Consider the following 13,617-nt stretch of genomic DNA (forward strand, 5'->3'; position numbering starts at 1 on the left):
GAGACACTGATATGTATGAAATGAAATATCTCTTTGGGAAGACCCAGGTCTGAGTCCAGAAAGAAACTATGGGAAAAGCGGTCTCTGTAAGAAAGAAAACATCATTTCTCATTACAGGGGATTTTGTTGACACATTGTCAGGATAGAAACTCTACTTTTAAAAAATTAGATTTAAAATTAAAAGCAATCCACTCACATCGTAATTTAAAAGGGGGAAATAAGAGAAAGATAAAATGGAATGCCTATTTCCCCCTTGATTTCTCAACTATAACTGCTGATTTAGTACATTCCCTAGGGGGAGTATCACCCTGAGAGTTTTTCATACACACACACTCCATTTCTGACCTCTGCTCCACCTCATTTTCTCTCTCCCAGCAGCTGAGGTGGTCTCGCCCTTTGCGTCTGCATAGTTTAGCCTCTCCATTAATGGTGTTAGTGTACAATCCCATAGCCATGATTATGTATGACGCTTATGTGCTCAGACAGTGACAAATGACAGACATCTTTTATAGAACCATCTTCTCAACATTTCCTTGAGGTATTTTCCCCAACATCAAAATGTGGTGTTGAGAGCATGTGATTTTTAAAACCCCAAAGTTTTCACTTTGGCTGTAGGGCACGAAACTAATTAACAGTTGAATACAGGTGCCCCTACTTCCTGTTTCTGATTCTAGATACACTCAACTGTTTAAGAAGAGCAGTTTCCCAGATTTCTCCTTGGAGCTGTTACTGACTGCGGTGCAAGCAAGAGCAGGAGGGAAGCACGACCTCTGAGCAAATGCCCGGTTCCTTCTCATGCGGTGTGGCGTTCACACAGCTGTGGCTGACTCTCCTGGTTGTGAGTGAGTAGATGGCTTAATATGGGGATAGAGCGGGTAAGGCAACATCCCTCTCCACCATGGGTCTGGTCCTCTCTTGACTTTCAGCTCCTCACTTTCCCCATGCCAGACTATGTTCCCCAACTTTACTGAACAGCTCAGAATTTCCTCTCCTGAGCCCAAAGAATGGAGTCACAGGTTGAAAAAAAAATCCTTCAATTGACAGAAAGAAACTGTAACAATAGCAATAGAGTTTCGCTTTCTTTTATTTCTTTAACAATACTTTACAAAGCATACAAAGTGAATCACACTTGCTTGTTCATAATCTCTTATTCAGATGAGAACTATATTTTAATCCTTTGTGGACAGGCTAGACCGTGATCTTGTACCTAAGATAACGAGGGATCTGCATCGAGGATAGCTCTTTTTGCGCATTAGTGAAAGTCATGAGCAGGACTGGGCGCCATAAGACAAGTAGGGAAATCAGAAAGGAGAGGTAGCTGCAGCAGTGGCTATGCCACTGCCCGTGGATATGTGTACATTTCTGTCAGCTCGTGCCTGCAAAGTGTTTCTAATTTTTAGAACTAATTTTTAGAATTAAATGTGGGTCCATCTATTAAAAAAAATCAAAGAGCCGTCTACGAACAGCATTGTATGCAATGCTGAGGATGATGGGCTGTTTTGTGTCTACGAAGGTCAGCTACAGAAGAGGTCTCAGCAAAGCCAGTGTACAAGAAACAGCTGGGAAACACAATTCTAGTAAAAAAAAAAAATCCCAGTGGACGGCACAGACAGATCATTATCTACATACAAGTCAGCTGATAAATAGCTCCTGAAACTTGAGGAGTAAGCAGCAGATGGGGCAAGGCCCACCAGAAGCAGAAGCACATCTGAACATGGTACTTAAGAAGCCAGGGAGAGGAGGGAAGGGAAAGGGAGGGGAAGAGAGGACAGGACAGGACAGAAGAGGAGAGAAAGGTGTCAATATGGTGCACTGTGGGCTAAGGTTAGAGTTTGGATTCAAATCTGTGTTACCACCTATTAGCCACTTAACCACCTTCCTTCTTTCTTTCCTTCCTTCCTTTCTTTGTTCTTTATTGAAAATAGATTCTCTTCTCACATAATATATCCTGGTTATGTCTTCCGTCCCTCTACTCTTCTCAGTTCCTCCTTACCTCCCCTATCATGAGAATGCACTCTCATTTTGACTCTCAATAGAAAGCAATGGGCTTCTAAAAGATAATAGCAAAAAATAGATATAACAAAATATAGTAAGATAAGACAAAAACTATCACTATTGAAGTTGAACAAAACAAACCAACAAAGGAAAAGCGTCTAACAGTAGGCACAAGAATCAGACCCACTTATTCTCAGTCTTAGGAGTCCCATTAAAAACACTAAACTGAAGGGGAAAACCCTTGGTCCTGCCAAGACTGAACACCTAGTGAACGTGATTGTTGGGGGGAGGGTGGTAATGGGGGGAGGATGGGGAGGGGAAGCCCAGATAGAAGGGGAGGGGGAGCAGCTAGGGGGATGTTGGCCCAGAAACCGGGAAGGGGAATAACAATCGAAATGTAAATAAGAAATACTCAAGTTAATAAAGATAAAAAAAAACCCACTAAACTGGAAGCCATAATATATACTCAGAGAGCATGGTGCAGATCCATGCAGACCCTGTGCTTGCTGCCTCAGTCTCTGAGTTCCAATGACTTCTGCTTATGTTTAGAGGGCCTTATTTTCTTGGTGTCCTCCATCCCCACTGGATCCCCAGTGGCTCTCACACTCTTTCTGCTTCCTTTCCTTCAGAATTTGATGGAGAAATCCTTCTCTCTCTCTCTCTCTCTCTCTCTCTCTCTCTCTCTCTCTCTCTCTCATGTCAGGCTGTGGGTCTCTGGTTTTGTTCCCATCTACTGCAGGAGCAAACTTCTCTGATGATAACTGAACAATGCACTGATCTACGAGTACAGCAGACTATCATTAGCAGCCAGTCACTACATTTCTATTTTGTTTTTAACACTAGTGCCACTTGGTTTTCAATCTCTGGGCTATCTAGTCTCTGATTCTTAGTCACCCAAGCAGTGTCAGGTATGGGTTCCATCTCGGCGAGTGAACTTTAACGGCGAGTGAACTTTAAGTCCAATCACTTACCGGTTGGTCACTCCCACAAGTTCTGTGCCACCATTGCCCTAGCACATCTTGCAGGCAGGACACTATCGTAGATCAGAAGGTTTGTGGCTGGACTGATTCATGTTTTGTAGTGTGCAGAGTACCTACCTATAACCAAGAATAGGAGTAAAGGCTTTGTGTAGGTATCAGTTCAACTTTTCCATGTTCAGTGAGTTGTATGGGTGTTTTCTTCATCAATGGGACCTTGATGCCGGTTTGTGAAGAGCAAACTATAATCTTCTCAACAGTCTGGGGTGTTTGAGGCTTCCCATGAGATCCCTTTGGCCAACAACTCCAATAGATGTTACCCAGTTCCAATATTGGAAGCTTTACTTGGTGACAAGAGATGGCCCATGGGACACTGTCTCCCCATTATTTGATGCTTTCATTTAGACCTCTTCCATATATGTATATATTTTAGGAAGTTTCTACTGTATTAAGTTTCCATACTATCCCTCAAGCTGTCCCTCCCTGTGTTCCCTCACTCAACTCCCTCCCCATGTGATCCTCCATTCCAGCCTCTCTCTATCCATACAAAATTATATATTCTATTTCCCTTTCCTGATGAGATCTATCTGTTCCCTCTAGTCTCTTATCCTCTATACCTACCCTCTGTGGTTCTAGGGATTATAACTTGGTTATCCACATATTAGTGAGTGCATACCATATCTGTCTTCCTGGGTCTGGGTTACCTCACTCAGAATGATCTTTTCTAGTTCCCTCCATTTGACTGCAAATCCACAATGTAGGGCTGTTTTTTTGCTGTGTTTTTGTTTTTTGTTTTGTTTTGTTTACATTTTTAATGGCTGAGTAATACTCCGCTGTGTAAATGTACCGCAGTTTCTTAATTCATTCTTCTGTTGAGAGACATCTAGATTGTTTTCTATTATGACTAGAGCAGCAGTAAATATAGCTGAGCGAGTGTCTTTGTGGTACACTCAAGCGTCCTTTGAATATGCCCAAGAGGAGTGTAACTTGATCTTATGGTAGATCAAATCCCATCTTCCTGAGGAACTGCCACACTAATTTCCATAGTGGCTGTTTGCACTCCGACCAGCAACGGAGGAGGAGTCTTCTGCTTATTCAATATCCTTGACAGCATGAACTGCCAACTGAGTTATTGATCTTAGCCGTTCTGACAGGTATAAGATGAAATCTCAAAGCAGTTTTGGTTTTCATTTCAAGTTTAATCGGCTTCCTTGTGTCTGATTTGGAACTTAGGTTAGAGTGTTTCTGACAAGATTACATGGAATGACGCGCAAATGCATACCAAGTAGAAACCCTCAAATACAAAAGCTGTGATAACCATGATATGTAGGTAACAGTGACTAATTATTTGATCCAACTTAAAAAAAAATACTTGGCTCTAAACTGCTCTTCTGTCATTTCCAATGGACAGGAATGACGTGTCCCTCACTCACAGCTGATCATTACTGCGTTTCCCAGCAAATGGCTGGCATTCTAGAAATTTCTTTTAAGTAAAAAGAAAATCCACCCTTTCTCTGGATAATTTATAAATTAAAAACCCTGCTGAGCTCTGCCTACTTCCTCTCCTTATTACTCATTTCTCCAACCTGACCTATGTCTACCATTACAACCCTAGGGTTTTTACCTTTCTGGGTTTTTGGGAGGGTTTTATTTTTTAACTGATTCATTGCTCAAGAAAGCTTAGAGCACTCCCATTGAAGAGCAGGCCTTGCAGTCTAGAGCAGGCTTCATGAACGAGCAGCCAGCACACACACAATTCAGATAATCCTGGATAAACGCATTGAAGAAAGTTAACCTTTGCCATCACCGTTCTGGGATATTTCCCATCTTCTCCATGGAAGACTTCTCTCTGCCAGAATATTCCATCAAAGCCTCAAGTTCTGACTTCACCGCACTCCTTGGACTCTTCCTATAGTTTCCCCATGGCTTCTATAAGAAAAGAATGCTCTCCCACTCTTCCCCGACCATGTCTCTCCCAGTACTCCTCACCCTCCAGAGCTGCTCATTCTACTTGGAGACACCAATGTCATTCCTTTACTCCTGTGCCCTTCTCGCCTTGATCACCCTCTCTCTGTACTTTCAGGCCAGGCATGGCATTAGCCTTCACTTGGAACATTCCTGTGTTCTTGGTCATAATTTCCTTCAAGTATCATCCATGGTATACCCACCTCTTCAGCACACACACACACACACACACACACACACACACACACACACACACTACACACTACACACTACACACTACACATTGAGCGAGCTAGCCTATGTGTCTTACTATTGTTACTTACCTCCCTCTAGGATTATACTTTTTTGTCAGAAAGTAACATTTTAAACTTTATCTTTAAAGTTCATGGGCAATGTCTTCCTGCAGTAAACATTTGACAATTGTCAACATTTCTACAAATGAATTTTTAAAGAGAAGTAATTTGTAAAATGGGTATAGAAACATTATCTTTCTGAATAGGAAAAAAAAGTCTGTACTCTGAACCCTCATCTCTAACTCTTAGTGTTTATTTGTTTGTTTGTTTTCTAGCCCCTGTCAATGGACAACATGGTGAGTCCTTTCTTCCGCTTTGGGAGTCCTTGGTAAGAGTTTCCCCCTAAAGTCAAAAATTCTCTACTCAGACCAACAGGAACTTGAAGGTGAGGGCTAGCCCCCTGGTATGGCTCCAAGCCAAAGCAACTGCATGCTGCCCTCCAGCACTTCCTAGGTTAGATGAATGCACAGACTGCCTGGGTCTTTCTGAGGTCCTGAATTGAATCTTATTGACAATGGACTCCACTAAGCAATGAAAAATCACCTTTGTCTCTGTGGTAAATGTGAAGAGCTCACTCACAGTCCATCAAGTAGGCAAACTGTAAAACATTAGAGATGCCAATGTATATATAATATACATATATTATATATAATATATATCGCAGAACTCATTAAAATAGCAACAGAAGCTAAATCACACCCAAGAAGCTAAGAACTCATAAGTCACCCAGTTAGAGTAGGTCCTAGAATAGCTGTCTCTCACTAGAGTAAGGTGACTGGTGATTTATTCAATCCACAAGGCAGGGTGCCTTAGTAGGCCCCAATCTGGCATTCAAAGTCTAGATGATTCCTGGAGCTTCTGGTCCCCAGTCCATGACAGAAGCTTGGAATGCTGGCTCTCCTATCAGTGATAGAAATAGCTGCAGCAGCTACAGGGCAGATGAATTCAGAAGGAGGGCTAGGAGAGCAAGGGCGGGAGAACCTTCCTTCTCCAAGAGTGCTGCCCACAATCAAACTGGAGCTTCTTACATCAACCAAGACAGTCCAGACAGCTCTTCAGGTAAATTTCCCTACTTGGGGGATTCTAATTTGTGGCAAGTTAACATGAAAGCAAAGAGGAGTTATCACACATTTTTCTCAGTCCTGCCTCATTACCAATTTCCTGGGTCAGAAGGGTCTTGGATATTTGAGGATCCAAAGTCATATCAAGAAGTTTTCCCCATCTCCTCATAGCTATCCACCCAGTCATGTGAGTACCTAGTCCCCCTGAGGATCAGCAGGTGACTGTCCACAGGTGACACAGGAGGACACAGAGGGCGGGATAGACATGGACATGGGACAGGTGAGACGGGACAGGGAAGGAACACTGTGTTCTTGGGAACTGTCCAAAGCCAGGTGTCTCTGTCTCTCTCTCTCTCTCTCTCTCTCTCTCTCTCTCTCTCTCTCTCTCTCTCTCTCTGTGTGTGTGTGTGTGTGTCTGTCTGTCTGTCTGTCTGTCTGTCTGTCTATGTGTCTGTGTGTCTGTGTGTCTGTGTGTCTGTGTGTCTATGTGCATGCACGTGCGCACACATGCAGGGCCCCCGGCTCTTCTGGATCAGAAACTGTGGGACTGTGGGACCTCTGCTACAGACTCATTTTCTCTCCTCCTCAGAAGCTGTACTCCAGTCTGTGGTTTACCTTCAGCCTCCATGGACCACTTTCTTTCAAGGAGAGAAAGTCACTTTGTTTTGTTATGGATTTGGCTTCTACTTACCCCAGAAAACAAAATGGTACCGGAAAAATAAAACACAGAGGCAATTACGAAGCACATCTACCTTAGAGGTCCGTGAGTCCGGAGAGTACTGGTGCCAAGCCGACAACTTCCTTCCAAGCATGCACGTGCACTTAGACTTTCGTCAAGGTGAGATGGAAGTCAAAGAACTAAAGCTTTGGATACCATCTCTGTCCAATTTTCCCCATAGATTTAATTACTACTTACCACAAACCACTCATGAACAAACCATTCTACTTCATGCTACGGTTACAGAGAGATTAAAAATCCCTATGGAGACCCAGATATGGCACAGAATTAGCTTAAATTTAAACATAAAAATTAATAAAATTTAAATAATCTCAATAAAGTCTATTCAGCTTAGTAGGCAGTGACTTCAACTAGTGCATACAGAAGGTCATAGCTGTCACCAACAGCTAACCGAGTTCTAGTTCTAAATATACTCACTCCTGTCCCTGTGGTCCCTGAAGTCTAGCATGAATCCAAAAGCTTGGGCAGCTTGGTGACCACACAAAGACTTGGGAGCTCCCCTGTATTTACAGACTCAAGTATTGAGATTATTGGGCCCCATGATTATGTAGTGTTTATAAACTGCTCATGTAAGTGACATTTGAGAAGCAATTTATTTGAATGCTTCTTGAACCCATTTTGTTTATTAGGAATAGTAAGTAGCATAAGGACTGTCTCGTGTGTGTGTGTGTGTGTGTGTGTGTGTGTGTGTGTGTGTGTGTGTGTGTGTGTGAATATTAGATAGATAGAAATAAACGGATTGATTTTTATAGATATGAAAGAGAGAAAGGGGGAGAAAAGGTGGGGAGGGGGAGGAGGGGAAGAAAAGGAGGGAGGCATTTTCTTTTTTGGTCTTGAAGCCTTCTGTTTAAAAGTTGAAGTAGTGTCAGTCTTGTGAAAACAGCCTTTGATTTTGTGAGCAAGAAAACACACTATTAGCAAGGAAGGGGAAAAAGTAACGTTCTTTGACCTCACGATTCCCGTAGTGAACAGTGAACAGTGAACATTTACCTACCAAAGCACACAAATCTACATACCCCCAAATAAAGGGCACTCAGTTGAGACCTCATTAAAAGATCTTGAGGATCTTGAGAGAAAACCATGGCTTCTGAAAATGTAGCTGCAGCCACGGTTCAACTAGAGAGGGCACTGGGCAAACGAAAGACAAGCCAGCAAGTAGATACGAGTCATTAAAATCCCTTAAGAGCGAAAGACATTCAGAAACTCTGCTATGCTAACATGGGAGAAGGAACTGCAAGACTGCATTCACAGGGATGCGGGGAGCTTTTTAACTTACCTTCTGCTGTCCAGGTCAAAGTGCAGGTGTTTATTTTAAGCTCAGAAAGAGAATTAATGCTGGGAGAATGAACCAAGTGTAGACCCAGTATGTTTCACAGATTCTCTGGTGCTGCAAGCTCCCCCTGCTGTGTTCGAAGGAGACTCTGTGGTTCTGAGGTGCCACACAAGGGAAGACATAGCAGCAGAGAGCCTGAAATTTTACAAGAATGGTAAAGCTCTGGAATTATCTGGTCCAAGTTCTGAGCTCCATATTCATCATGCAAATCGGGAGGACAACGGTCAATACACGTGCACTGGGAGGAAGAATTGGCATTTGAAGTATACCCCTTCCAATACGGTCAGAGTTCAAGTCCAAGGTATGGCTTCAATGATTCTGAACAGGTTAGTCAGGGGCAGGCCTCCTATGGTTGGAGAATAGGAAGAAAGGGTGGGCTGTGAGTCCATTGAGCAGAAGCACAGTCTTTGGGTGGGAGGACGTTGGTAATCAAAAGCAGCACCTCCTAGCCAGCGCCTGGGGAGTGGTAGCACTCCACACATCTGGTGCTGAGGATGACTCAGGGTTTTCTGCAGAGGATTTAACTGCTCGTGGGATGATTGTGATCCTTTGTAGAGCTGCTCCCACGGCCTGTGCTGATGGCCACACCCTCCCAACCCATAGATGGAAGCCCAGTGACCCTGACCTGTCAGATCCAGCTCCCTGCACAGAGGTCAAATGTCCAGCTCCAGTTCTGTTTCTTGAAAAACCTCCAGGCTCTGGAATCAGGCTGCAGCAACTCCTCAGAGTTTCACATTCCTGCTATATGGACTGAAGAATCAACATGGTACCAGTGCAGGGCAGAAACAGTGAATTCCCAAACTGAAAAACAAAGTATAGCGTTAAAAATTCCAGTGCAGAGTGAGTATCATTGTGAGATTTTTCCAGGCATGGACTGGAAGCCATTTTGAAGCAGACACCAGTTTGGGTCATTAGTCTCACTTTCTATAAAGTATGGAAGTTGTATGAGAGAAACTATTCAACTCTTGTGGATATCCCTGATGAGCTTAGAACCAAGAAAGAAAAACAAAACAACAACAAAAAACATGGTTGTTTTTTCTCTCTATGCCTTTAAATAAAGGCATTTCTGGTCTCAGGCTGACATAAGTTTTTTCCTCCAACACTATAATCCTAAACTGTGGGCTATGGGATATTCCATGTAGCTTTTGCTACCCACCATAACGCCAGGAATGGCCACACTACCAGCCCCCACCCAGCTTCCCTTCACAGATAAAACACATACACAGAGTTATTCGTTTTCAACTTGCCTTTTGGGCACAACTGCTGGGCATTATTAAACTCCCATTGCTAGCACGCCTCTATCAATATTCTCAGCTCTGCACATCCTACCTGCCCTAAACTTAAGTTGCTCTGTTACATTTAGTCCCTGCTACACATCCCTGATCACCTTCCTGCTACACATCCCTACCATTTGGAGATCTCACATGACTGGTCAACTTTTTGCCATCAGAAGCATGGCGAACTCTGTCTCTATTCCCTTGCATCTGTCCCTTTCTCCAGGGACCCAGAAGTCCTGCCTATTTCTTCTGTCCACCAATTGGCCCATGGCTTCTTCACTGTCAGATCAAGAACCAATTGGGGAACAGGACAGCATCAGATCCATCCCTACAATGGAGTCAGCCCTTAGACTGGGTTGAATGAACTACTCAGCCAAAAAGACCCGTTTCCAGAACACAAGGTGCTTAGTGCAGACAGCTTAAGGACCAGAAAACAAAAAGATGAAGTCTTAGGGAATAAGCAGATCTCTCTTGATACCCTTAGAGATGGTACTGCACAGACTACCACTTTTTCCTAAGGCTCAAAAATAAGCTAGCTTTCTCAAGCATGGTTGCTAGCCAGTGGCTTTGTCTGACTGCATTTGGTCCATCTCACAGGAAATCTAGTTAAGCATAGTAAGGGATACATAGTCTAGTACACCCAGATGTACTAGGTATAGAGGGAAGGGGAAGTGAGAGCATTACCTATGAATCTGCTCCCATTGCTAAGCAACCAATCTGACTGACTAAACTCTATCAGTCTACTCTTTGGTTGTAAGAAATGGGTGCTCCTGTAGCTACTGATTTAAAGATGAACAGTTTGGAGAGGAAAGAGAGGGCACTATCCAACAGTCACATCACATTTATTCCTAGCACAGTCTCTCCTTCAACCTAACGGCTAAACTATACACATTCCCATCCTCTAGTCAACTGTCATATTTTGTTCTTCAAGACTGGAGAATAATCCAAAAAGAACTGTCCAGACATGCCTAAAACTGTTCCCATGATGGACAATCCTTCTTTGTGAGTCAATCCTGGACTTATTCTCTCTGTTTGTCTGACAGGTACACTAGAGAAGTTAAGAAGTGCCAACTCGAGGCCAGCTTATTGCTCCTGGCAATGTTTCATTTCCAGTCCAATGCTACTAACACTGTACTCAAGACCATTTTGTTTGATGCCAAGTCTCCTTTTTCCCTCCTCCACTTTTCCTAAGTGATGCACCCTGGGTAACAGCTCTGGAATTACCAGGATAGGGTAGACATGAGGTCAGGTGGGCAGAATAACGTATAGTCCTACTCCATAACCATGGCAAGGTCCTCGAGGAATGTGGGGCCTTTTCAGCTGGCAGAACACATAGTCTCCACCGTCTTCTCACTTCCCATAGATAAGCCTAATGTTACTATAAGGCCCCTATCCCACATGGTAAAACAGGTTTTGTCTTTCCACCCCTCGCCCATGAGCACACCATTGCCAAAAGTCTCACACATGTCATTCTTATTCGTTTAGGAGCTCTTGCTGACTTCCAAACATACATCATGCCAGCCTCAAAATTGGTGTACGAAGGGCAGTCACTGTTACTCAACTGCTCAGTAAATGGAGTCCCAGGGCCCCTCAAATTCTCCTGGTACAAAAGGGACATGCTGAATAAAAAAGCAAATATTCCAAAGTCCTCAGGAGCAGAAGTCAAGATCTCCAAGGTGAACGTCAGCGACGCAGGGGAGTATTACTGTGAGGCTAAAAACAGTCGCCGACGTTTTGTCAGCCGGGCAGTTCCCATCACCATAAAAGGTGTGTGTCACCAGGGATCCCCCAAATTGCACATGAAGATCCTTAGGGTAGACTTGACACAGACAAGTGGAAGTGGACGTTTTCAGATTCCAATAATTCAATGTTCTAAGTAACCTGACAAGCATTAGTCAAAAACTAACAGGAAAGACTTAGAAGTAGATGGAGCGGGTTGAGGGCAGTGGAACTCAGTGGAGGGAAATGATCAGTGATTTAGGAACACACCCTTTGTAAATTACAAGTCCTTCTCTGTTAAAATGAAATGGCTCTTTATAAAGGGATGGTAGAAGCAGTGTGTCTTGGGAAATGCCTCCTGGCATCTTACTATAACCAGAAGGATTCTCAGGACCCACCCAGACCACACTGCTGTGTCTTCAAACCCCAGCAGCTCACTTATTCCCACCCTTGGTCTCCTAGTGAGATGCTATGGAGAATGGAGTAGAGCTTCACCACGAGGCTGAGGGCTTCTCCCTCTGTCCCAACATCTGCCTGTTGGTTTTAACATGAGACTGAAATTCTAAGGCTCTCAAACCTCAACACATCTCCCTATTCACTGAGCACTTGCAAAATTATTCCCATATCCAGGCAATAGAGCAAGGAGAAGCTATTGTCCATCAGAAGTAAGCAACCTCCAGATGACATATAACAGGGTCAGGTTGCATGCTCCTAACAGGCAACAGTTAACATCCACAGAGGCTCCTTACTTACCCTTCTCCTGCTCAGCTTCCAATACTCTGATAGAATGGATGGTTCTGGGTACCTGGAAGAAGGCAGTACCTGAGGAGGGCATCCTGCAAGAGAATGTCAATTTAGAAAGTTAAAGATCCTGGAGAAAAGCACTGAAGCTACCCTAAGTAGAGAAATGGAGAACAGAGACAAACATGGAGGCTTAAAATTCAGGAGAGGAAATGGGACACAAAAGAGCAAAAAGTTAATTGAGGAAAGGGTGTCAGTCCTATGGCAGCAAAATATGACCTTCTCCCCTGAAGGCCCCATCTCTGTAAAACTGAGGAGAGTTGGCTAACAAGAGGAGCCAGGAGGAACAAGGCAGATTGGAAAGGAACAGATAAAAAGACCAGCACGGAAGTCAGGAGATTGCTGATGTACAGTCTGGAAGGTTGAGCTGTCCCAAGATTTGGTAACATAGAGACCAGGCATTTTCATTAGAACAAAACAGAAGTAACCATCTACCCACTCTCTCTCCTCCAGTCCCAGTATCTCAACCAGTTCTCACCCTAAGTAGTGGGAAGACTCAGGCCCTTGAGGGAGACTTGATGACACTTCATTGTAAATCCCAGAGGGGCTCTCCATATATCCTGTATGAGTTCTACCATGAGAACGTCTCCCTGGGGAACAGCTCTACACTCTCAGGAGAAGGAGGAGGAGCATCCTTCAATTTCTCGATGAGCACAGAGAGATCTGGAAACTACCACTGCACAGCAGACAATGGCCTGGGAGCCCAGAACAGTGAGGCTATATGGATCTCTGTTGCTGGTAAGTCCTGGGCTCCTGCTGATACCCATTGCTATACAGATTTTCCTCTCAACAAACCATTTTGGAAGTTTGCCCCCACAGCTTTATTTCCTACCATAATCACCCCAGCCCTGTTCTAGGCTCCCTTCTCAGCCAAACTCACTGTCTGTGCTTATCTATCCCTCACTAGGCCTGACTTTTGCCTAGCTCAGAGGCCTCCACATCCTTTAATAAATGTGTGTAGTCATCTCACACTGCCTCCTCATGCCCAGTGATGTTTAGTTCCCAAGCTCGTGCCCGGTGGTGTTTAGTTCCCAAGCTAATCACGTCAACAGAGACACCCAGTTCTCTACAAGCAATTATTAACTTCCTTATAGAACAGTGGCATGAACAAACACTATGCAAGACCTTAGTTTTTCCAAAGAGTTCCAAGCAATTACAACTCTCAGCGTAGGTTGGGAGAAGACTGGATTTGAAAGAGAACGAGAAAATGGCTTCCCTGGGAAATGTGTTCCTTAATTTTCTAGGGTTTTCATGAGCCTCTTTCTAGGAGCCCATTTAAGCAAATGTAAGTTTACTGCACGATGTAGTTTTCTAGACCTTTGTTAGAGAGTGACGGGATATGTGCCTATTTGCATACCAGAGTACATGCTGACCTCTAGGCTCTCAGCAAGTGCCTGTTACAGAGTCCTGTGCTGGCACCCTGGCTTTTCTCAGTAGAACCCCAGCCCCTACCCTAA

General features: G+C 43.9%; 1 protein-coding gene across 1 annotated transcript in view; it reads left to right on the top strand.

Moving 5' to 3' along the window:
- The first annotated feature begins 647 nt into the window (after nt 1-647).
- Nucleotides 648-13,617, top strand: part of Fcrl5 (Fc receptor-like 5) — a 31,551-nt gene continuing 18,581 nt past the window's right edge. The window contains exons 1-7 of the mRNA XM_017591299.3: nt 648-842; nt 5,506-5,526; nt 6,881-7,129; nt 8,407-8,664; nt 8,919-9,203; nt 11,126-11,407; nt 12,614-12,898. Coding sequence (XP_017446788.2) covers nt 779-842; nt 5,506-5,526; nt 6,881-7,129; nt 8,407-8,664; nt 8,919-9,203; nt 11,126-11,407; nt 12,614-12,898 — 1,444 coding nt within the window. The 5' untranslated portion in view covers nt 648-778. The remainder of the gene's footprint in view (nt 843-5,505; nt 5,527-6,880; nt 7,130-8,406; nt 8,665-8,918; nt 9,204-11,125; nt 11,408-12,613; nt 12,899-13,617) is intronic.

The sequence above is a fragment of the Rattus norvegicus genome, chromosome 2 (assembly GCF_036323735.1).
Source record: "Rattus norvegicus strain BN/NHsdMcwi chromosome 2, GRCr8, whole genome shotgun sequence".
NCBI lineage: Eukaryota > Metazoa > Chordata > Mammalia > Rodentia > Muridae > Rattus > Rattus norvegicus.